Consider the following 27,085-nt stretch of genomic DNA (forward strand, 5'->3'; position numbering starts at 1 on the left):
CCAGATACCGATCAATACCGAGACCGTCCAAGACCGAGACCGAGCCAAGGAACAAAAAAGCCGTTATACCCGTATTTTGGGAGAGAATCTCGGTAGAAATCACGACTTGAATAAAGGAAAAGCTTATTAATTAATTATCATGGGATCCCCACTATATATTTTTAATTATATTCAAAGTAGGATTCCCTCACTATATTAAGAGTGGTTATCATCTGTAAAAGGGCAGATTTTATTCATTCACATTCAGATTCACTCAGATTTACCTAACATCTAGCAAATATGATCCATTTTGGGCTTTGATATCGATTCATCTTGTTTTCTTATCAATTACACTCTATTCAATTTGGGTTTGTATTCATTTCCTTTTATAACTAATTTAAATATCCATTTATATATTTTTCCAGATTTGTATCAATTTATATCACGTATCCTTAGAACTACGTACAAATTCAACTCTATCCGTTTTTCGGTTAAACAATCATTCTTCTTTTTTAGCTTTAACAAGAACAAATAGTCCATGAAGATTTAGGTATTCTTTTTTGAATTGTTTAGGAAGCTATCTCTTCTTAAATACTAAAATGATCAGGTAACTGACAAAAGATATCTTTTTTTTTCCCTTACCAGCAAAATGCACAAAACGCAAATTTTCCTATATCTTTAATATATAAGAAATGTTATGAGATTTATTTCCAAAATATTAGAAAAGAATAAAGCAGTATCAAAAAATGAAATCAAACTGCTACATGATTAATCTACTCTTTTTTCATTTTGGTGAAAGCTTTCTTTCCCTGTCCAAGTACATAACTATGCATCCGAATATTCTATTTTTATGGACGCGAGAGTCTATGATTATTATTGAATTACTTTTAGTTGATGAATTTTGAAAGGACTATATTAATGATATCTTTGAAGAAGTAAAAATTTTAAAAATATTCCAATATCAGTGTTTCAGTTTTCGCGTGCGTCTTAGATTGGGACTTTTTAAAAGTAAATCCAGTTTAATTCAGAATTTTTTTAATTGTTTATATTTTTTGAAAACATTTTACGAGAAATACATTACAAAAGTACTCTATTTGTTTATTTGTAATTCTATTCAGAGGTTTTTATTTTGTTGTATTTTTTCTTTCATATATTAGATTTCATTTTACTATTTTGTTTTCACTTAAAATGGCAAGTGCTTTAATGTTTTTTGCATTTTTGCACAAAAAATAATAAATAGCTTGCTAATCGATTCAATTTTATTTACAAAGATATTTTCTTTTGTTGTTATTTTTTAAATTAAGGATCACTCATATAATCTATTCCTGAATTTCAGTTCATCAATAGACATCTTCTTGTAACTCCCTCCATGTAATAACTTCATTTTATTAAGTTCATCAATTTATCACACGGGAAAATTTTCGATAATGATAACGATAAAAAGTTACTAACAAGAGAAAAAAAATATACACCGTTGTATATAAAAGAAAAAATATTTGATGTGTGATGAACTCCTCCGTTGATTTGCTTTCTTATCTCCAATCTTAAGATAAGAATCAAAAGATAAGGAGTAAAAAGAAGAACATAAAAATCTTGTTAAAAATATCACCACATACATATAATTGGTAGACTTCTTTTTCTTCAAAAACAATTATTCATCCTTGATTCCAAATCTTTATATCTTTGTTATGTTGTATGGAAACAATATAATTTTCAGAACTTCTTAGTTTCTTTGATAAGAAAAATAGTCAGACTTCTAGAGCAAATAAATTCAGCCTTCACCATATCTTTTAACCGCATACTTGGACTGTTTCTTTAGTTATCTTTGTTTTTTTCTCAACTTTTCGATTTAAAAATAAATAAATATTTCCTTTGTTTTATTTTGGAAAATCCAACAGTCATTCCTTACAAGGCATCTTAAGACACTTTTTCAAATGAGAAGTTTTATTTTAATTTGTAAGTTTATTAAATTTTTAAAAAGAGGTATTTTAATAATTCAACTTTCCAGTTAAGAGCTTTTCACTTTTATAATAATATAGATTAGTAAATAAAGTTACTTAAGTGAATATTTTGTCACTTGTTATCTTAATGTCCAGCCATATAATACAAGATTTTATAAATAATATTAATATTATTAAAATAAAAATTTGAATAAATAATTATACATAAAAGAATAAAATCTATTTGTGAATTGTCATATAATTCTTTGTTTTTATATATCAAAATGATTGGATCTTCTGAACCTATGAAGTTAAACAATTAATGGTTAATTAGATACATGTAAGTTTCAGCAAAAGGCTCCCAGTTACTCTAATAGTTGCATGATATAGCTGTATTTTTTAATTAAAAATTATATTTATTAAATTATCTTATTTATATAGTACAAAAAAATCATGAAAACTTGTGTAATTTCATATTTGATTCTAAGAAGTCCTAATATTACTCCAAACAACTTAATGAAAAACGTAAGATAATGAAAATTTTCATTCAGCTGACATATTAATAATTAATCTTATGGAAAGGCATATAGGAGGTAATTTCTTGGTTCATATTGAATATATTGCTACCAAACCATGTGCCAATCTTGACGTGCGTGGCAGGTAGAGCGACAATTCTTAATCATAGTCATTGTGTATTTTGTTCCTTTGGTTTAGGAGAGCTAAAGAAAGGAAAAGTATAGAAGAAATCAAATATCGCAAAGTTTTCTGTCTCCACTGTTTTTGAGACAAACAATTTAAGCTAAATGTCCACCAAACTATATAGAGAACCCGTCGCAAAGTTTTCTGTCTCCTCTGTTTTTGAGACAAACAATTTAAGCTAAATGTCCACCAAATTATATAGAGAACCTGGTTCTCTATCAGTTCACACAGTATACAGTAAGTAAAGAATATAACAATATTTACGTAGAAAACTCTCAGCTCACGGGATTAAAAATCACGACCTACCATAGTAGGATTTCAACTTCATTAACTGAGCAAACTTTAGATTACAACCTATTGTAATCTAGGAATTAAACTCTTAATCCCTCACCTTCTTATAATAAATATATTGTAAGCCTCTTTGTAATAACTCTATTACAAAGCTACACACTTGACTAGCTCTAGTCAAAACAACCACAATGACAATGGTTTAAAAGATGCCCTATGAATGCTTATGAAAAGATGTATAGGAATTGCATTTTAATAGCTTAAGACAAAGACACAACAATACTAAAGGACACACGACATAAATTAATACTGGGATCTGGTCCTTTGTTTTGTTGCTGCTTTGTTCTTCAACGCCTCAGAGGAAATAAGGGCGGCTGCACACTTGAGAGGATTCAATGTTTAGGTTTTTGCAAGTGTATTAAAATCTCTTGCTTCATGTTGATAATATATGTGTGAGGTCATCAAAGATGATGCAAAGAAGCGTTTGGTACACTGCACGCTTCAATAGTGCTACTGTATAGTATAGTGAAACAACATTAACAACTGCAGAGTTGACTTATATTGTGACCGGAGGAACTGATCCTTATTTGTTCCCTCTGCTGTTCCCTTATTTGATTTCATTGAGAATTGATCCAGACATCTGACTAGTTGCTCTGAACACTAAGGAACCAATTGTATCAGGTTCCTGATATGATTCTCTCGTGAAGTTTATCCAATCATCAAAACAAATGCACATACCTTATCACAATTGGTTATAGTCACAAAAGTAGCTTAAGCTAGCATCGTCTTGATGGTGGTTGTTGGCTTGTCGATTATTTGGTCAAGTAAGGTTTGTTAGATCCTTAACACACATACGAAAAATATATATGTCTATGAAGTTGTAAAAGAAATAGGTTCGATACAAATGGTCTCTATAACATCAATCATGTGAAATTTTCTTGATTAATATAATAAACTTATTTAAAAAATATAAATTAGGTATTTCAAATATATGTTTTTTCCAAGTAAATCCATATAGGAAACAAACCTCAGTGCCATGGATAGTACTTCGGAGTTACTAACAGAAATCGTCCACCAAATACTCTCTCGTCTAGACAAGTGAGGCTTGTTCAGTTGGTAAAGTATCTCCATCCACGACCGTTAGGTCCTGGGTTCAAATCACGCTGGAGGGGAAGTGTAGAAATACTATATATCCTCCTAAATTGGGAGGGAATTTAAAAATAAAAAATAGTCCCTCGTCTCTCCAAACAAATTGCGGCCCGAAACAATGTTGTCAAATCCATGTCTTAAAGCATGTTCTACGAACCCCCATTTTAGTTTTGATGAATCTTACTCTCAAAATTTTCAAGGTAAGTTCTTGAGAATTGTAGACAATACTTTGGAAAGGTATCGCCATGAAAATCTACCTATTTTAACTTTTAAGCTTTGCATCTTTTTTTCTGATCAAACTGATTGTAACTATTTGTTGTGACCATCAAAGTGATGGGTACATCCCATGTGAAAGAAAGACAACTTACTTTGGCAAAGTCTGCACCATCCAAATCTAAGTTTGTCACAAAAATATTTATGTGACAAGAAAAGTCAAAAAAGGAAGGAAGACAAGTTTTGTTTATTATTTTTTTATGTCACCCAAGACATCTTTGAGAGGTTCTTCACCTCTATAAATAAGGAAGTATTCCTTCATTTGTAATACACACCAACAAAGAGATAAAGAAAGAGTGAGGCATCACAGACAATGTATAAGAAAATAGTTTGTGAGAAAAATAGAGAGTGAACTATATTGTAGTGAGGTGAGAATATCAAAAGAGGGTTATTTCTTTTGAGCGTTGTAGTGATCTATGGAGTATTTTACTCGGACCTATAAAGTGTAAAATTCCTTACTATAGTGATATCGGTTGCTCCTCTCGGAGCCGTAGTTTTCCCTTATTCAAAAGGGTTTTCCACGTAACAATCTTGGTGTCGTTATCAATCTTTTATTCTTGTTAATTACCGTATCTCAATGCTACATTATTATTCTGCTTTTATTACCGTGAATATTATTTCTGGTGGGGTTTATTCCCAATAAATGGTATCAGAACACATATTTTGCTCATTCACAGAAGTACAATTCACTGTTGGTAGTACTATACTCGGTGGAAAAAAAATATACGGAGTAAAGTACGAGGTAGCAAAATTTAACAGAGATAGAGGTTTCTTAACATGGCAAAGAAGGATGAGGGATCTGCTCATCCAACAAAGATTACACAAGGTACTAGATGCTGATGTCAAAAAAGCCTGATACAATGAAAGCTGAGAATTTGGCTGACTTGGATGAAAGGGCTGCTAGTGCAATCAGGTTGTACTTATCAGATGATGTGGTAAATAACATCATTGATGAAGACACTGCATGTGTCATTTAGACAAGGTTGGAAAGCCTATACATGTCCAAAACGTCGACAAATAAATTGTACCTGAAGAAGCAGCTATACGCTCTACACATGGGTGAAGGTACAATTTTTTTGTCAAATTTAAATGTGTTTAACGGACTAATCACACAGCTCGCCAATCTCGGAGTGAAAATCGAGGAAGAAGATAAAACCATCTTGCTATTGAACTCATTGCCATCTTCGTACGATAATTTGGAAACAACCATCCTGCACGGTAAGACTATCATTAAGTTGAAAGATGTCACATTGGTTCTTCTACTCAATGAGAATATGAAAAAGAAGCTTGAAAATCAAGGAGAGGCTCTCATCACAGAAGGTAGAGACAGAAGTTATCAAAGGAGTTCAAGCAACTATGGTTGATCCGGAGCTCGTGGGAAGTCTAAGAACCGATCCAAATCAAGAGCCAAAAATTGCTACAGTTGTGATCAACCAGATAATTTCAAAAGAGATTGACCAATCCAAGGAAAGGCAAAGGTGAAAGCAGTGGCCAGAAGAATGGCGACAACAAAACCACCATGGTGAAAAACAATGATAATATTGTCATATTTATAAATGAGGAAGAGGAATGCATGCACTTGTCAGGTCAGAGTCGAAATGGGTGGTTGATACAACAATATCTTATCATGTTACACCGGTAAGGGAAATCTTTTGTAGATATGTAGGAGGTGATTTTGGAACTGTGAGAATGGGTAACACGAGTTACTCAATGATTGCAGGGATCAGTGATGTTTGTGTCAAGACAAATGTCGGATGCACATTGGTTCTAAAGGACGTGCGACATATATCTGATTTGCGGATGGACTTGATCTCAGGAATTACTTTAGACCGAGATGGATACCAGAACTATTTTGCAGATCAAAAATGGAGACTCACCAAGGGATCATTGGTGATTTCAAAGGGAGTTGGTCGTGGTACGTTGTACAGGACAAATGCAGAAATATGCCAAGGTGAATTGAATGCGCACAAGATGAGATTTTTGCAGATTTGTGACACAAAAGAATGGGTCATATGAGCGAGAAGGATTACAGCTTCTTTCCAGGAAATCACTCATTTATTATGCCAAAGGTACAACGGTAAAACCATGTGACTACTATTTATTTGGTAAGCAGCATAGATTCTCATTTCAGACATCGTCTGAAAGCAAATTGAATATACTTGATTAGATATATTCTGATATTTGTGGTCCAATGAAAATTGAATCGATGGGTGCTAACAAATATTTTGATACTTTTATTGATGATGCTTCACGAAAATTATGGGTTTATATTTTGAAAACCAAAGATCAGGTGTTTCAAGTTTTCCAGAAGTTTCATGCTTTGGTGGAAAGGGAGACAGGCCAAAAGCTAAAGCGTCTTCCAAGTGACAATAGAAGTGAGTAAACTTCAAGGGAATTTGAATAGTACTGTTCGATCCATGGGATAAAACATGAAAAGAAATTTCCCGGAACCCCACAACATAATGGTGTAGCTGAGAGAATGAACCGCACCATTGTTGAGAAGGTCAGATGTAACGACTCGATCGGTTGTTTTAAGTTTTAGCATGTTGTTAGGTGGTTTGAGGCCTTGAGTAACTTCACTTCATGTAATATGACTTGTACGTGTGGTCGAAATTGAATTTCGTAAAGTTCGGAGTTATCTCGGAAGGAAAATCCTTTATTTGGAAGCTTTAAGTTGGAAGAGTTCACTAAGGTTTGAATTTTAAGTAAACGACCTCAGAGTTGGGATTTGAAGGTTCCAATTGGTTTCTATGATGATTTCGAACTTGGGCGTATGTTCGGGTTGAGTATCAGGTGGTCCAGAAGCATTTCGACACTTATTGTGGAAAGTTGGCATTTTGAAAGTTTAAGAATTACTTATGTTTGGTTAGAAATGAATTTTGGTGTTATCGATGTTCGTTTGGAGTTTTGAGCCTTAAAATAGGTTTTTATCGTGATTTATGACTTGCACCCAAAATAAGGCATCATTTCGGGATGTTTAAGCATAATTCAGATGCGTCCGACGAAGTTGGAATGTTTGAAACTTTAAAGAAAGGTTTCGATCGTCGATTCATAGTTTTGGTATTTTTTGGCGTGATATGAGGCTTTGACTAATTCTGTATTGTGTTTTGGGTTGTGTTGGTACATTTGGATGGGGTCCTAGGGGCCTCGAGTTTGAAACGGATTGAAAAAAGATTGAAATTGGAATTGAGGACATGTTGTTGTTGCTGAAGTCTGGTGTCATCACACCTGCGGAAGGAGTGGTAGCAGGTGCAGTCACGCAGGTGCTGTCACACAGGTGCGTAGAGGCCATCGCAGGTGCAATTTTCGTGAAGGAGGTTTGGGAGCACATGTGCGAGGAAAATTCTGCACCAACGAAGTCATAGATGCGGAGAATAGATCGCAGAAGCGGAGGTTGGACACGAAGGCCTGGTTCACAGAAGCGGAGTTGGTCACACAGGTGCGTGAGCGCATACGTGCTTGTGATCCGCATAAGCAGAAGCTCAGATGAGCTACTTGGGGCGCATAAGCGAGGGTCGCTAACTTGAGCTGGAGCCGCACCTGCGATGGATTTTCCACAGGTGCGGAGCCGCAGAAACGGCTAGTTGACCGCAGGTGAGAAGGTCGCTAGGCAGTGAGGTGCTTTCATTTGGTTGGGCTATTTTAAAAGCTTTTGGAGTGAATATTTTCATTATCCATGTCAAGATAAGTAATTCCCGTATATTGTGAGTTAAATACATGGTTTATATATGGATATAAATATGGAAATTAATAGAAATTTGGGATTTTGGTAAAAAACCTAGAATTTGATATTTTTGGATTTTGACCACGAAATTGGATGTGGAATTTAAAATAAATTACATATTTGAGTTCGTTGTGTTATGGGTAAGATTTATCTTTGAAATATTTTGGGATTCGGGCATGTGGGCCTAAGAGTTGACTTTTTTAGCAGAGTTGGGAATCATTATAAATTGTAATTATTAGACTATATTTTTATTGGTTTTCACGATTGTTTGACTAGGTTTGGGTCGATGGCCTTTTGGTTCGAGGTGTTATAGAGGCGTTGGAGCCGTGTGGAACTTCGGAGCGAGGCAAGTCTCTTGTCTGACCTTGTGAGGAGGAAATTTACCCTGTAGGTGTTATATTCTTATGTGCTACATGTTGTGGGAGCTACAAACGTATGAGGTGATGAGTGTCCGTGCGTATGCTGGAATTCCTGATTTTTTCGGGTAGACTTAGGTTCACGTCATGCTATAATTGTACTATTTGAGTTATCTTTGCTCATTTAATTCCTTTATTTCATGTTACGACTTGAGACTAGACCTACATATGGTGATAGACTCGCTATTGTAGAGATGTGACGAGCTATTTGATAATCCGTAGAATAATTTGTGCTTCCCTTATGAATTCCTCCCACGTTGTGCGTTTTCATCGCAAAGCTTTCCTCAAAGTTCATAACTCACACGTTTATTCGTGAGTGGGGTCAAGGATCCGTTAAAGCTTCTTATTCTAATGGGATCGGGTTGTTCGCCTTGGCAGGATTATGTACCATACTCTTATGGGAGCGGGTTGTTCGCCTTGGCAGTTTAATAGATGCATCTATGGTTCGTGTCGTTGGACCCTCGACAGTGTACACATTATTATGGGATCGGGCCGTTCGGCTGAACATTATCATATTCTTATGGGATCGGGAATTTCGCCTCGGCAGCATTGTGCGTAATATTTGACAAGTTTCCAACGTATCCATGTGTTTTCCTGATTTGAGTTATGACGGTATATCTGGTGAGGTCCATTTCATATATACTCCGGTTGAGGAGGTAACTGATAATTGAGAGCTTGAGTTTACTGTTCAGAGGAAGATTGTACCACATACATATATATTTGTTTATACCATTTATTACCCTGCCGTATATTTGTTACTTCCTACTGTATTTGATTTGTTAGACCACTAGTAAGTGTCGATATCAACCCCTCATCACTACTTCTACGGAGTTAGACTAGATACTTACTGGGTACGCATTGATTTATGTACTCTTGCTACACTTGCTGCACTTATTGTGCATATATATATATATATATATATGTCAGGTGATCTTTTGGGCGCAAAGGCGCGACTGTTGCAGGGACTATACGGTGAGCTGCATTTCATGTTACGATCTGCAGCATACAGAGTCTCCATCAGAGTTATTTATATTCTCCTGTCTAACTAGTATTCGAGATAGATGTTGTATTTTATTATATTCCTAATAGATTCTCATGTACTTGTGACACCAGATTTTGGGGGTTGTTCTAGAAATTGTTTATGGATTGTTTTACATTGGCACACTTTTACCTTATATTTTCATTAAACTATAAGTAACTACGATTTATTTTAATGCACTGGACTCTCTATTTAAACACGATTTATGATTTTAAAAATAATAAAAAAGAATAATTAAGTGTTGGCTAACCTAACGAAGACGTTGGACGCCATCCCGACCTATAGTAGATTTTGGATCGTAACATCATGATATCAGAGCTCTAGGTTCACTTGGGTCTCACGAGTCATGAGCAAGTCTAGTAGAGCCTTGTGAATCGATACAGAGACGTATGTACTTATCTTTGAGAGGCTACAGGGCTGTTAGAAGCATTTCCCTTCTTGATTCCTCATTGTGCGATTTGATTCCATTAAATCGTATGCCTTCATTTCCTTTCCACTTAATCTTATGCGACGTGGAGCGCTTGTTATCAATTGGGCACCAGTAAGTCGTAGTGGTACTGTAGATGTGGTGCATGATGTTTCTCCCTGCGTATTTGAGCGAATTATTATCGCTGTCTTATGGAAGGGGTTCTGTAGTTTCAGACCTGTATTTATAATGACCCAACCGGTCATTTTGACTTTTAGAACCTCGTTACCCTAAATAAAACTCCACGTATGTGCTTCTATTAATTTATGACTTGCGGGGATGGTTGGCTCGGGATTTGGAAGTGTTCGGGTAGAAATCGGAACACTTAGTTTCTTAAGTTGCCCTTAAAATTCTAAGTTTGACTTCGGTCAATATTTTGAGAAAATGACACGGAATCGGGATTTTACGGTTCCAATAGCTCTGTATGGTGGTTTTGGGCCTAGGAGCGTGTTCAGAATTTTATTTGGAAGTCCGTAGTTAAATAGGCTTGAAATGACTAAAATAGGAATTTAGGTTTGGAAGTTTGTCCGGGGAGTTGACTTTTTGATACCGGAGTCGGAATCCATTTTCGAAAATTTTCATGGCTCCGTTATGTCATTTATGACTTGCGTGCAAAATTTGAGGTCAATCGGACTTGATTTGATAGGTTCTGGCATTGTTTGTAGAAATTGAAAGTTTCAAAGTTCATTAGGCTTGAATCTATGTGTGATTCATTTTTTTTTAGTGTTGTTGGATATGATTTGAAGACTCGACTAAGTTCGTATGATATTTTAGGACTTGTTGGTATATTTGGTAGTGGTCCTGAGGGGCTCGGGAATGTTTCGGATGGTATTCGAAGTATTTTCCTTCCTTTTGGCACTGCTGGTAGCTGCTGATTTCTGGTATTTAAACCTTCTTCACTATTGCGAAGATTGGGATGCGATCGCGTAGGCTTAGTAGAGGCAGTGTTGATTTTGTTCTTTGCGATCGCGTGAGGTCAACCGCGATCGCATAGGTTGGGCCAGTCTGTGCATCGCGATCGCGTGGCATTGTTTGCGATCGCGTAATGTTAATTGAGGGCTATTGAGTTTTGTGCTTCATGATCGCGTGAAGCGTGATGCGATCGAGTAGCTTTGAGATTTTGTGCCTCGCTAACGCGTGAATACGGTTGCGTTCGCGAAGAGGAAATGAGGCAGAAGCTGGGCACGCGCTTAATGCTTCACGATCGCGTGAGAAGGCTCGCGATCGTGTAGGCTTGCAGAGACTGTGCTTCGCGGTCGCGTGGGATTTTCCGCGATCACGAAGAGTTATTTTTGGGCAATGAAAATTTGTGCTTCGCGATCGCGTGAGTTGGTCCGGGATCGCGTAGAAGAAATCACTGAGCAGAAAGTTTAAGTTTAGAAAATGGGACTTCGTCCCATTTTCCATTTCTAATGATTTGGAGCTCGGATTGAGGCAATTTTTGGGAGATTTTCAGAGAAAACATCGAGGTAAGTGTTCTTAACTCAATCTTGGTTAGATTACCCAAATCCTGAATACATCACTGTTTTTAACATTTAATTGGTGATTTAAATTCGAACAATTTGAAAACCCTCTTGGATAGACTTGAGGATATGAGGGTTGAATTGTTATCGGAATTTAGTCATTTTGGTATGGTTAGACTCGTGGTTGAATGAGCGTTCATATTTCATAACTTTTGCCAGATTCCGAGATATGGGCCCTACGGGAAAACTTTGAGTTAATTTCGGGTTTTTATTGAAAAATATAGTATTTTCTTATGGAATTGATTCTATAATTTTTGTTGACTGTATCGAATTAATTATGACTAGATTCGAGTCGATCGGAGTCGGAAAATTAAGGAAAAGGCATTCTACTTGGTTAAATTGGAGCAAGTCAAGATAAGTGACTTGTCTAATCTTGTGTGGGGGAAATTTCCCATAGGATTGGAATTGAAGTGATAAATTAAAATGTGTTGTAAGTCGTGTACACGAGGTGACAAATGTGTACACAGACTAAATGTGAAACATTATGCCTTTAAATTGTGTAGATCGCTGATGCATATTAATTAAATAATCTTACCTTGTTATAATCTCCATCATTGATTTAAATGTTTATACTTTAAATTTGCTTGACCTTTTTCTGCTAATTGTTTTACCTATTTAGTTGAAACTTGATTTATTTTATTCTGTGCATTATTTGAAGGGTGATTTTCTATAAATTAAATATTATTAATATGAATTATTTGACATTTTAAATTTGGTATTGAAGAAACATATTACAATTCTGAAATATTATTTTATCGAGTTATTTATTCCCGAATATTTTTGTGAGATTTTCGCATTCATTATGATGGAGTCGTGAGCTCTTTATTGTGAAAAATATTATTGTTGAATTATTTTGGCATGAGTCGTGAGCTCTTTATTATGGAAAATATTGTTGTTGATTTATTTTGACAAATTGAAATATTTGGGCACTTGAGGTGCAAATTATGATATATTGTGATATTGATACCCATGCAGTGGTATAAGGTCTGGGTATTGAAACACATGCGGTGAGATAAGGGTGGCTTGATACGCGTGGCTAGTAGGGTAAACTACTAGAAGTCATGCTGTGTGATAAGGGTTGCTAAAACGCGGGATGCTATTTCGGGAAGAATGTTTTCTTTAAAATAAATTGTGAAGGCTCCCGCGGTGGTATAAAGAAATGAGATATTGTGAATTTATTTATGATTTGTGACTACGAGGCGGTACCTCAGGAGTGACCTTGTTGATATTGATTTATGGCCGTAGTTGCCTTTGATTATTATGGTCATTTTCTTAAAGTTGAAAAGAATTATGTTTTGTTTCCATGAGGTATTATTTGCCATTATTTTGTGTAATTAAATGGTGACAAACTACTTGACTCATTTCCATTGTCATTTTATTTTATTATATTGTTAAACATTTTACCATGCCATTATTATTTTCTAGTAGGGTCTGACCTGACCTCGTCACTACTCCGCCGAGGTTAGACTTGGCACTTCCTGGGTACCGTTGTGGTGTACTCATACTACGATTCTATACATCTTTTTTATGCAGATCCAGGTACATCTTATTAGCCCAGACATCAGTGAGTTACCTGTGTACGGAAACTTCGAGGTATATCTACCAGTGTCCGCAGACTCCGGAGTCCCCTTCTATCATTATCATGTTGCTTCTTTATTTTCTTAAACCTTGATATATAGAGACATTGAGGATAAATTCCTAAAAAAATGTGACTTATTTCTACTAGGTTTTGGGAGTTGTAATTATTTGAATTGTAGTTTATTTATTTTAGATATCTATTATTATTCAGCATTGATAGGCTTACCAAGTCTTAGAGACTGGGTGCCATCACGACCTCCCATGGAGGGAATTAGGGGTCGTGACAGTATCAGTATTTCTTATGGTTTCGAGGGTATGCACAAATTATTATGATGTTCATGAGTTGTTATCGCACAATGATGGTGTAATAGTAGGGTTCTTGTTTATATGTCGAGGCAGTGAATGACTCGAAAGAATGATTTCTCAGTTTATGGTTTAAAGGTTCGACATTTAATTCCAGCGGAGGAAAGGCAATTGGACTATGGATGTTCAAGCTTTGGTTGATGAAGTAAAGAGAATTGATATTTTCGAGCGTGGTAGAATTTTCATTTATGGTGTGGTGTCGTTGTCCTTGTTGGTATGCATTAAGGCCTATGGTTGTTAGGGTCTCCTATGATTTTTCTCTATGGCAGGGTGTTATAGAATGGTGCCCAAGAAGCGGTTATTAGATATGGCGGTGTATGTTGGCTTCCGAGTCGAATCGGTGCTCCTAATGTTGGTAGCTCAGGGGAGATGATCTTTATGGAGTCTTAGAGTTGGTGGCAGATTACCCGTTCGGGTACTACAAAGATGGATTATGATTTGAGGAAGTATCTTGGCAGCAAGGGAGGAAGAAGGACATGGTGGGAGGTGTCTCGCGGTAGTTGAACTGCTAGCAGGCCAAGTATGAACAACAAAAGTCGAGGAGTTGCTTAAGAAGATAGTTTTATCGAAGTGGGAGTGGCAGAGTAGCGTATGGATTCGGTTTTAGGATAGACACATACTTTGAGAAAGTTTAGAGAGATTTGGGGATCATGGTGGACAATGACTAAGTCTACAAATTTTATTTGGGATGGAGGCTACTGTACTGAGGAAGGTTTAATATGACTAAAAGGAGTTTGCTTGGAATAAAGAGGGGTGTAAAAGCTTGATTATCATTATGGGATGCGACATGACTTCGAGTTGGAATGAATTGTCGGACTTTCAGTTGATGTCAACGAGGAATGAATAGACCTGGTGGATGAGCATGGGCTCATGAGGTTTTATCGATTTTGTGGTAATTGTACTCAGTACAGCATCGTTGGAAGATGTTGGTATGGAATTCCACATAGGAGCTATCTCGCGTGAGCCGGTCAGCGGTTGCGTGATTTTTAATGAAGCTTCTACGAGGAGTTCTACTTACTATCCAGCGGGAGGTCAAATAGGCAATTATGGATGATAATTCAGGATGTTTTATGAAAAGTTTAACAAGAGATTTCGAGAATTTAGTGGGTTAACGGTAGGAGATCATGGTGATTGAGAAGGAGGAATCTTTATGGGTTCTAGATTTATGTGATTGTAGCTTAAATGTAAGGGGGATCCCACTGTCTACGATTGGATTATGTGGTTATCTGCTTGTGCAACTTCTGGTTATCGGTACATTGGTGGATTATTTATGACTAAAAAAAGAAAACACTAGGGGTAATTCGAGCAAAGGACTTGATGAATGTGTGTTATAATTCTCCTTATCGATTCATGCGCAGGTTTTGGGAAGACTCAGAGTTTATGCTTCTTGTGGATGTGATGTACAAGAAAAAAAAATTCATCTCATTGCTTCTTTTGGAGTGCTCATGTGCTGACAGAGCACTAGAGTTTGGTTTATATTCGGGACCAAGTCAGAATGGATGACTCTCAACAGTGGTTATGATGGGTACGTTATATTGCTGAAGACCAGGATTTTGCAGCAGAGTGTGAAGAATACTTGGAGAATTTTCTATGTTATCATCGGGTTTGCAGGGCAGTATTGGAAAAATGGGATAAACAGTTTTGGATTCGTGGAAGGTCTTTCAGAATGGGTGTACTAGTTGGAGATGCTATTGTGCGCATGTGGAGGGTATGAGATGGTTCATGGGTTTTGAGACGATGTGGTCTCGTGAATTGGGTCACTCGGGAGGAGTGTTGTTGAGTTTCGTTATGTTCTCGAATTGGGCTATTATTATTTCTAAGGTAAGTCAAGAGTAAATTAAAAGAAGTGGGTTCGGTTAGTAATTATTTGTATCAGCATGATTGTTGCAATGATCAGTTCCTACGACGTGTTAAGTTATATAGGTGGGTTGTGGTTGTACGTACGGGCTCGACAACCACCATAATTTGCTTGATTTGGGAGGTATTCAATTCCTATGGGCTTGTTGTATAAATGGATCCCGGAAGAGTTATCGCAGTTTAGACCACGACTTGAGGTTTGCATCTTATGCGGTCGTGGGAATTCAGTTACGTGTTGCAATGGTTCTTTTGAAATGAGTTAAGAGAAAGGTTTCTAGCCAATGAAGTGTTTATTCTACTAGTAGTTCAGGGGCTATGATGAATTCTTGTACTCTTGCATAGCGGCATGATAGGTGCAGTGAGCGTCATGGGAATTGGAAGTTGAGGATCAAGGTTGCGACTCGGTGTTGATAAGAATGTCACGAGCTCGGATGAGCAGGGAAGAATTTAGATGTTTAGAGTAAGCTAGAATTTTCTTTAGTGTCACCTTAGAACGGTGTCCTGTGTAAGGGGCATTGTGTATCGATTTGCAGATTCTTGATTTGCTCTATAGAATTTGTATGGTTGGCGGTATAGAGGTACAAACTTCGTTGCCTGGTGCGGAAGGTCGTGGGAACGTATCTAACGGGGAAATTTGTATAAGTGTGACATGTTAGTCACTTGATTGTTAAGGATTGAAACCAAGTATGGAGATTCTGGAACTATCGCTAATGTGAGATTTTATGCCTGAAAGACGCTCTATTCATTTGGTTGTGGACTATGGGATTTTGGTCAGGATTGGACGACTACTCGCGTGTCCCATGAATAGGGCCATTATGGATCCTTGAAAGGATGTTGGCCCAGTATAGTGTGATCACAATAGGCTTAAGGTCCGTTGGTGAGTCTAATGTGAATCTGTGCTCTACGTTTGGTCGGATGTGTTCATTCATCATATCACTATTTATCGTTTGAAGAGTTGACTAAGGTTTGACTTTTGAGTAAACGACCTTAGAATCAACATTTGAAGGTTCCAATAGGTTCGTATGATGATTTTGGACTTGGGCGTATGTTCGGGTTGAGTATCGGGTGGACCAGAAGCATTTCGACACTTATTGTGGAACGTTGGCATTTTGAAAGTTTAAGAATTTCTTATGTTTGGGTTGAAATAAATTTTGGTGTTATCGATATCCGTTTGGAGTTCCGAGCCTTGAAATAGGTTCATATCATGATTTGTGACTTGTACGTAAAATTTGGCATCCTTCCGGGATGTTTAAGCATAATTCAGACGCGTTCGACAAAGTTGGAACGTTTGAAAGTTTAAAGAAAGGTTTTGATCGCCAATTCATAATTTTGATATTGTTTGGCGTGATATTAGGCTTTGACTAAGTCCGTATTGTGTTTTAGGTTATGTTGGTACATTTGTATAGGGTCCCGGGAGCCTCAAGTTTGAAATGGATTGAAACTTGGAATTGGTGACATGTTGTTGCTGGTGAAGTCTGGTGTCATCGCACCTAAGGAAGGAGTGGCCGCTGGTGTATAGGGCCCATCAGAGGTGCAATTTTCGTGGAGGAGGTATGGGAGCACAGGTGCGAGGAAAATTCTGCACCTGTGAAGTCGCAAATGCGGAGAAGAGATCGCAGAAGTGGAGAAGAGATCGCAAAAGCGGAGGTTGGCCAAGAAGACCTGGGCCGCAGAAGCGGAGTTGGTCATGGAGGTGCGTGAGCGCAAAAGCGTTTGTGGTCCGTAGAAGGAGAAGTGCGGATGCGCTACTTGGGGCACAGAAGCGAGGGCTGGTGACTTGAGTTGGAGCCGCACATGTGATTGATTTTCTGCAGGTGCGGAGTCGCAGAATCGGCTAGTTGACTTAACCCATTTCTATCACATTTTCATTTGGTTGGGCGATTTTTAGAGCTTTTGGATGGAAACGTTTCATCATCCACGTCAAGGTAAATAATTCCCGCATATTGTGAGTTAAATACATGGTTTATATATGGATCTAAACATTAAAATTAGTAGAAATTTGGAATTTTGGTAGAAAACATAGAATTTGATATTTTTGAATTTTGATCACGAAATTGGACGTGGAATTTGGAATAAATTATATATTTGAGTTTTTGGTGTTATGGGTAAGGTTTATCTTCGAAAATATTAGGGATCCGGGCACGTAGGCTTGAGGGTTAATTTGGTTTTCACAATTTTTTGACTAGTTTTGGGTCGATGGTCTTTTGGTTCGAGGTGTTATTTTGGAGCCGGTTATGGAACTTCGGAGAGAGGTAAGTCTCTTGTCTAACCCTTTGAGGGGGAAATTTACCCCGTAGGTGTTGTATTCTTATGTGCTACATGTTGTGGGAGCTCTACACGTATGAGGCGATGAGTGTCCGTGCGTATGTTAGAATTCCTGATTATTTTCGGGTAGATTTAGGTTTACGCCATGCTATAATTGTACTATTTGAGATATCTTTGCTCTTTTAATTCCTTTATTTAGCGTTATGACTTGAGACTAGACTTGCATAGGGCGATAGACTCGCTATTGTAGAGATGTGACGAGCTACTTTATGATCTGTGGAATAAATTGTGCTTCCCTTAAAGTTCATAAATCAAACGTTTATTCGTGAGTAGGGTCAAGGGCCCCTTAAAGCTTCTTATTCTAATGGAATCGGGTCGTTCGCCTCGGCAATATTATGTACCACACTCTTATGGGAGCGGGTTATTCGCCTTGGCAATATAATAGATGTATCTATGGTTCGTGTCGTTCGACCCTCAGCGGTGTACACATTATTATGGGATTGGATCGTTCGCCTTGGCAGTATCATATTCTTATGGGATTGGGTCATCACCTCAGCAGCGTCGTGCGTAATATTTGACAAAAAACCAGCATATCCGTGTGTTTTCCTAATTAGAGTTGTGACGACCTATCTGGTGAGGTTCATTTCATATATACTTGGTTGAGGAGGTAACTGATAATTGAGAGCTTGAGTTTACTCTTCAGAGGAGGATTGTACCACATACATATATTTGTTTATACTGTTTATTACCCTGCCATATATTTGTTACTTCCTACTGTATTTGATTTATTAGACCACTAGTAAGTGTCGATGTCGATTCCTCATCACTACTTCTATAGGGTTAGGCTAGATACTTACTGGGTACGCATTGAGTTATGTACTCATGCTATACTTGCTGCACTTATATATATATATATATATAGTGTGTGTGTGTGTGTGTGTGTGTGTGTTGTTGTTGTTGTTGTTGTTGCAGGGACTTTACGGTGAGCTGCATTCCATGTTACGATCCGCAGCATATAGAGTATCTATCAGAGTTATCTATATTCCCTCTCTAACGAGTATTCTAGACAGATATTATATTTTATTATATTCCTAATAGATGCTCATGCACTTGTGACACCTAATAATTATGAATGACTCGGATGGGGCGTACAAACAAAGTAAGAATTTTTTAGCATAGATTATTTTAGTATAGAATAATTATGAATGTGTTGTGACAGAAAAGGCAAAACATTGTAGTATAGGTTAATCATTTTAAACTAATGTGAAATTAATATATTTTTTATCGAAACTCATTTGGATTATGGATCAAATCACATTAAAGGATAAATTGATATAAAATGGGTATGACCCATATTAGCTTATGTGGCATTTATTTTTGAATTTTTATCATAACATTTAATGCCATGTCATATTTATGATAGGAGTTTGACACAAAATAACTTTTAAGTGACAATGATAAAGTTTAGTTACTTTTAAGTGACAAAACATAGTTAAATGACTTTAGTGAAATTGAAAAATAGTTCAATGACCATCTACCAATATAAAAGCCGGACAGTATATATCCTTTCTATTCTTCTATTTTCGTCTGAGTTTTTTGTGCTAATAAAAATCTTTAATCCAAGAGTTGTACTCATCTGTTCGATTAAATTGTGGTGTAAATAGAGTTCCTCTAAACTCCAAAGACTCGTGTCACTGGACACTAAAGAGAACCAGTAATTATATATGGACTAGACTTCCAATGGCTCATGTATTCTCTTCTTTAAATACTAACGTGGAATCTCCAACATTACATAGAGGAAACAAACCCCAGTACCATGGATAGAACTTCAGAATTACCAACAGAAATTCTCCACAATATACTCTCTCGTCTCTCCACAAAAACTGCAGCTCAAACCAGTGTGTTGTCAAAACCATGGCTTAAAGCATGTTCTACGAATCCCAAACTCAGTTTTGATGAATCTGATTTTAAAAGACAGCATGGTAAGTTCTTGAAGATTGTGGACGATACTTTGGAAAAGTATCACCGTGAAAAACTACTTGTTTCAAATGTTAAGCTTTGTATCTTTTTTTCTGATCAAACTGATTGTGATGGTATAGTGGATAAATGGTTAGATATCATAGCAAAGAAAAAGGTTTCACAGGTTTCACTTTTGGTGAAAAGCATATCGGGATTATTTTCAGAAAGATATAATTTGTCGGCTGATAGCATATTTGCGATGGAATCTTTACAGCAACTGGAGCTAAATCAATGCAAAATACTGAAACTAAAATCAATACTATTTGAAGATAGTAAAATTAAGTGTCGTAACCTAAAAAGTCTAAGCTTGTGTTATGTTACTGTTTCTGAATCAACACTTGATACCCTAATTTCATGTTGCGGCCCTCATCTCATGATGATATCATTCCAACACTGTACCGGGTTCAGTTGCATTCGTGTTTCAAATCTTCCTAACCTTTTGTCTCTTAATATCTTATGCTGCCCAATTGAGGAAGTTCATATTGTTGATGCACCAAAATTGCTTTCTTTCGAATATACGAACAAATATAAGCTGGAGCCTTATTCATATGGTTTTGACGTATTTCTGCGTTCTTTAAATATTGGCACTTGCCAAAATCTCAGAAGAGTAGAATTTGTGAAGGCCACAATTGATGATATTGATCTTTTCCAGCTCATACAAAAACTACCCTTCATCAAAGAATTGAGCTTACGCTACTGTAAGTACTTGAAAATATTAAAAATCTCAAGTTCAACCCTTGAGATTTGTAGCATAGGAAACTGTGAATGCTTTGTGCAAGCCATTTTTGATGTGCCCAAGTTACTCTCCTTGGTCATTTCCAATCAATTTAGACTACCTTCTCTCTCTTTTGAACGTGATTCAAGCCAATGCAGGATTTCCATAGATTATCCCAATCTATGGAATGCTCAGCGGTTCATTGACTTAAGGAGATATCTAGTTGAGTTGAATGGTCAGCCTGTAGACTTGACATTGTCTAATACACTTTGGAAGTTCCGCTCTAAAAGTTTGAGAGCAAGTGGAATAAGTGATCATCATCCCACACCTCAAGTTGAGAATTTGATATCTATTTCTGGGTATTCAACTGCGTCATATTCAACTTACTTTGATGCCATCTTCTGGACTTGTTGGCCCAAGAGTTTAATAGTACAGTGTAACGAAGGATTTAGAAAGTTTCTACGTCAACAATTGTTGAAGAAGTACCAGTGGAGACTTAGCAAATGTACTTGGAAAGAGTATCTCATAAATGCTCAGATAGAATACAAGAGAAAGATAGAAGACAATTGGATGACTCTTGATAGAAAAATGTTGGCAGCTAACTCTGGGATTATTGAAGAGATCCATACAATTCGCTTCAAGCAAGCTAAAAGGAAAGACAAAAATGAAGGATAGTCTATTTCAAGGTAACTATTTTATATGTAAAATGTATGAATACATACCATCCCTTTTCCTATTCCTAACAATTACCATATGTTATTTGTGCAGATGCAGTCCAAGATGGAGAGGTCATCAATTGGAGTGAACGATACATTTGGGATTAGATTCTATAGTTATTATTGTTCCTTTTACTTTTTTATTTCCTTAATCCCCACCACAATAAAAAAAAATATATATATAACGTGGAGACTTGGTTTGAGGTTCGTGATTTATGTTAATTTAAGCTTATCTCAGTTATGTCCATTGAACATCGAATGCTATGCTCTTGATATGGTCTAAATTAATTGGGTTCGTTATTTATCTTCGTCGGCTTATCAAACTCTTTTCTTCAACTTAACTTTCAAATTCTCTTTTACACTGCTTCGACTTTTAATGGAGCATACTCTGTAAATAGAAGCTACTATATATTGCAATGCTAGGGGAACTGACTAGAATACCAGTAGCATGACTGGTGTGGAGTTCAACGTTGCAACCAAATGTCTCCCCGGATTTGAACAATAGGTTTGTTTGCTCTGAATTTCACATCAGAGACCTGCAATTAGTGTCTGGCTAGTGGCTATTATCTTTTTCTTCTTTTTTTTTACCTTTCCTTTAAACGCTACAGAAAACGTTTTCTCTGGTTTCCTATCTGAATGAAATACAGTAACTAAAAGTTGGCAGAGAAGATTGGTAAATGGACTTGCTCCAATCAGAAGAGCTAATATTCACGTCATCACGTGCTAAGGACTTTTATCCAATTTTTGTGACTTGTACAAAAGTTTTGTTACTTAATTAGATGCGAAAATGTAACAAGCAAATTTGATAAGCTACTACAAGAAACTGTAGATACGACGAAATCCATATTATATAAACGACATATTATGCTATGCCGCTGAAATACAGCCAACTTGTTTTCACGTTTAACTTACGTTGGATTAACTGAACATGGATCTAAGATTTCTAGTACATGGGTGCACTACTAAAAAAAGAAGGAAAAATTATAACAAGTGGGAATTGATCCCTATACATCTTGGTAAATAACTCATTCTCCAATCAAGTGCATCATTTAACTTTCTTGGAACATTTGTGCTAACAGTTAATATTATACCGATTTTAGACGGTTAATATTATACCGATATTTAGAAATGTACATATGGAGAGATCATGGGTTCACGTACCCCATAACTACACCTATAAATCCGCCCGTGGACACCATCTCGATCATACAGGATTCTCGGTTGGTTCTGCATGGAACAACGTTTAGATAGAGAGGAGAGCCAATCTATGTGGATAGCAAAATGTGGCATAAAAGTATTCCGTTCAAAATGTCTTTTCTAACTTGGAGAGCTATTCATGACAAACTTGCATTGTTGTTGTTGTAACATTGAGCTATTCATGTGACTAGGTTTGGTTACATCCTAGTCCGTAAATGTTATTGTTGTAACATTGATAATATGAAAGCTGAATTGGAAATTGTTGATCATATTCTTTGTCATGGTGACCATGCCAAAAAAATATGCTGCCCCTATTGGCGTTGACCATAGAAATATCAACCTCAAGATAACTTTGCTCAATTGGCGGAACCATAAAACCACTAATCCTATTCTGGCCTACATCACTAGAATCTATTTGAAGGTGTAAGACCTTCCTTTTACATATCAACTACTAACATATTGTTTAATATGGTGCAAGTACTGAGAAACCAGTTTGAAAGAGCAATGTTAGGAGACGCAGACCAGCTTATGCTAAGCTTGTGACTCAAACATTTGACATAACATGGTAGAAGCATCTGCAATGCTCTTTGGTCTAAAATGGTGCACCAACCGAGGATTAAGTCTTGTTCTGCGAGAGACAGACTCCATGTTGCTCACAAAATGTGTTAATAGAGAATGGAAGCCAATATGGAGAATGAAGAAGTAAATAGAGGAAATTCAAGAGTTAGCTGAAGAGCATGGATTCGTCATCAACCATTGCTAAAGAGAAGCTAACAAGCCTGCAGATAAACTAGCAACACTCAGCCATGGATCAGAGGGAGTCCATATCTTCAACTCAACACAAGTAAAAGGGTTGGTAACACTAGCAGGGGCGACTCGATATAATATAGGGCCTAATGCAAAAATAAAAAGTGAGGCCTTAATTTTTTTTTACTTTTATAATTTAATTAAATCTAAAGACGCTATAATCAATTTCAATTATTGCCAATGTCTAACCAATTTGTTTAATCTCTATTGTGTTATTATGTTGAACTTTACTGATTTAGTTTTGAAAAACTTTTTCAACCGAGGTAAGTGATATAAAAATTGTTAACGGTAATTGAATTAACATTTTTTACCTCATTCACTTTCCAATTTGAGTATTCTTCTACCTTATACAGTTTCTCTTAGTACTTTTAATTCTAAATATAAGTTGAAACAAATAATACTGTAGTAACTACTATTTTTAAGAGTCATTCAATATTAAGGACGAATTTTAATAGTTGCTTATCAAAGTAGCTTGAAAAATATCTACAAAGGCACTCAAAGAATTAAAAAAAAAATTCTAAACTAACATTGAAAGAAGATCAATTTAACATTGAACAATCTTCTATATTTCGTTTTTTTGGATCGAATAGAACAAACTGCAATAGTCTCAACTCAATGATCATGTACAAAATTTGAGATGTCTAACTCATATTTTAACTTTTTGTACCTCAATGATCAATGGAGGCTCAGTTCTAACTAAGGATAAAAAATAGCTTGATACAGTTTCCAATAATTTTCACATGTTCACTGCCAACCGATGTTTATCGGTTAATTTTTACACTCAGCTCTCCTGCACGAGATGTCACACAACTATGATTTTCTCAATCTCAATCTCAAGAAGTACTTCACTCTCTCTTATCCTGTACTATCAATGAGTTCTTTTCTTAGCCTTCTTCAAGAAATTGTGTAGCCTTTTATTTTCTATTCTTGGTTCTCTTTTTGTTTATAAACTTTGATGGACATGAATTATTCTTTTAAGTACCGCTGATCAGCAATAATTGTTAGAGCGTGCCTTCTTGTCACAGATTCCGGCAATATATATTCCTCTTCTATCTCAATTTTCTTTAATCTTTCCAGTAAAATCCACTCAATCCCCTTAAATTTAAATGCTTGGGAAACACTACCCCTCTGCATTTTGAATGAAACTTATGCGGGAGAAATAATATCCCACTCTGGAATAATATTCACGGTAAATAACAATGACACAAGAGAATAACAACGAAATCAAATATTTTAACGGGATAAAACACAATACTCGAGCGAGAAATATAATATCACTATAATATTACAACTTTGTAGCATCAAGAGACTACTACAACTTTAAAAGAATAACACTTTTTATATTAAACACCTCACTACAATATTATTCACACTCAATATTTATCTCACAGACTGCCACAATCTGTGAATTACTCTCTCTGACTCTCTCCGGCTTCTCTAGATTTTGGTGTACTTCAAGAGATAAATGGAGCCTGCTTTTTATATAAAAACTTGCCAACCATTGGACCAATCAGAATGGTTTATTCTTGGCTTTTGCAGTGCAAATTGTCATCGGCCAAAACACGTTTTGTGACTAGTTGCAACTTGTATATTAGAACATAGACACGCCTCCCATAGCCACAATTTCCTCCAATCATTTTTGTTTCTCTTTTACTTTATTTATTTAGGTAGGTCTTACAAATCTCTCCCTTAATTTTAATTTTTCTTTTTTATTCCGCAGTATCAGTACAACCGACCTCATGTACTGGTAAGTGTCTTGTCCTAGCCTCGGCGAAGACTTGATCTCAATCAATGAAAATCTTCAAACTTGAGAGGCTTTGTAAGGATATCCGCAATTTGATCATGAGATTTCACATACTTGAGCTTTTCTTCCTTCTTGGCAATACATTGCCTTTGCTTGTAGCCTTTAGCAACAAGTCTTTCCTTGTGTCTCTTCACATCTCCATGAGTATTCTTCTTTTCCATGTATACTCATTTCATTCCAATTGCTCGATGACCCTTGGGAAGAGTTGTTATCTCCCAAGTGTTGTTCTTATTTATTGACTCGATCTCCATCTCCATGGCTTGTGTCCACCTTTTATCTGTAACACCTTCATCAAAGTTCATTGATTCACTATCAGCAAAGAGACAATACAAAAAATCAAAATTAATATTTTCTTCTGTGTCATCATAGAGCTCTTGAATGCTCATCGTCCTTTGCGATTGTTCATTTGAACTTTCTTGAGAAGAAGGAGATGCAATATTGGTTGGTGAAGGAGGTGGAGTTGCATCTTGCACAGGTTCCACGGTTTCTGGTTCTTCTTCATCGCCAAAGTATGAAAGAAAATCATATGAAGTTTCTTCCCGAGCCTCCCAATTCCATGCCAATTCTTAATTTAATTCAACATCACGACTCACCTCCACCTTGCCACTGCTTGGGTTATATAATTTGTATCCTTTTGAACTCGTATCATAGCCAATAAACACATGCTTGACACTTCAATCATCAAGCTTCACTTTCACTTGCTGTGGAGCATGGCCATATGTTATGCTCCCAAAGATTCTCAAGTGCTTGACACTTGGCTTTTCTTCACTCCTCGTCTTTGCGAAACCTCTTTTTCATTTTGAGGTAGAGCTTCCTCATTATCGGGTTTCGCATACCCTCTGTCTACGATTTCTCATACATCCTGAGAGTCAAGAATGGCTTTCATATGTAGACATCATTTCTCATAATTATCTTTTGTGAGACCGGGGTACTGAAAAGATAGCGGACCATTATTCGTCATGACTCTGATACCACGTTGTTGGAAAAAATAATAATCCCGCCCAGAAATAATAACCACGGAAAATACTAATAACACAAGGGAGTAACAACAACATCAACTCTTTTAATGAGGTAAATACAATACCCGAAAGAAGCAATATTACCACTATAATATTACAACTTAGTAGTGTCAAGAGACTACTATAATTTTAAAAAAAATAACACTCTTTATTTAAAATATATCACTACAATATTACTCACACTCATTATTTATCTCACATACTACAATATATAGATTACTCTCTCTAACTTCTATTGCTTCTCTTTGTTTTGGTGTGTCTTCAACGAGGAACGAATAACTCCTTTTATAGGCACAATTGCCACCAACCCAACCAATCGAATTGGTTCAACAATTTGCAAAGTCCCTGCCCAACTTTTACAAATTTTCCGGCAGCCTAATTTGTCTTCTCCAACTTTTCCATCTTTTTCTTTATTTCTTTTTTTTATGGGTCCCACAACACCCTCATTTTTGTTAATTTTTCATAATCTTGCTATATTGTGATATATTTGTGGATTTCTTAAGGTCTTAACAAGTGTAACTATTTAGCTGCTAGGTTTTGTTAATTAACGAGTTCTGCTAAGATTCTATAAATTTTCTTACATCTTGCACAATATTGTTTTTTTCCTAAAAGATATGTCTAGGGCCGCTTTATCAAATTCCCCTTTGATAATGAAAGCATGAGTACCCCATATGTATCTAGTATTGCTTATAAATGTATATAACGATTAAATCACTCCTAAATCGAAATCAACTCTCTTAACCTCCAGAATAAATTCTGAAACAATCCTAGCAACATATATCAAAGGGGAAAAAACTTAGCAACAATGAGTGAGGATTACTCATGTAATCCGGTTTGTTTGCTTCCTTATGACGAATGACGATTAAGAGTGGAACCTAAACGTTGTATTAAAAAATCTATTAAATCAAATGAGCTTTGGTATTATCCTTCCTTTTAATAGGACTAGAGTAATTATTCAAACCTTACGTACTCTCCATAAGGTGCAAAATCTAAAAATACAAGATGGAGAGTGAATTGTGTTCTTTTTAAACTTACCGTTCGATTAAAAGCAACTCTGCCCACCTAATTTGACTTAGATTGGCTGACTTTAGTATTTGCACAAAAATATTATCTTTGGATTTGAATAATAGGTGCAGTAAATTTTTAATTGCGGAAAGTAAAATTGACAGGAATATGAGAGTTAATGTTCAACATTAGGGATGTTCAAATGAAACCGACAAATCGCATCAACCCGATAATTCAAGTCAAA

The 27,085-nt window shown here is 36.3% G+C and overlaps 1 protein-coding gene across 1 annotated transcript; it reads left to right on the plus strand.

Annotated features, from left to right (window-relative positions):
• The first annotated feature begins 19,375 nt into the window (after window positions 1-19,375).
• On the plus strand, window positions 19,376-20,968 carry LOC104104601 (F-box/FBD/LRR-repeat protein At1g13570-like). The gene has a single exon (XM_070176795.1). It carries the CDS (start codon window positions 19,376-19,378, stop codon window positions 20,966-20,968), a length of 1,593 nt encoding a protein of 530 aa, XP_070032896.1.
• Window positions 20,969-27,085: the final 6,117 nt, after the last annotated feature.

The sequence above is a fragment of the Nicotiana tomentosiformis genome, chromosome 5 (genome assembly GCF_000390325.3).
Source record: "Nicotiana tomentosiformis chromosome 5, ASM39032v3, whole genome shotgun sequence".
Classification (NCBI taxonomy): Eukaryota; Viridiplantae; Streptophyta; class Magnoliopsida; order Solanales; family Solanaceae; genus Nicotiana; species Nicotiana tomentosiformis.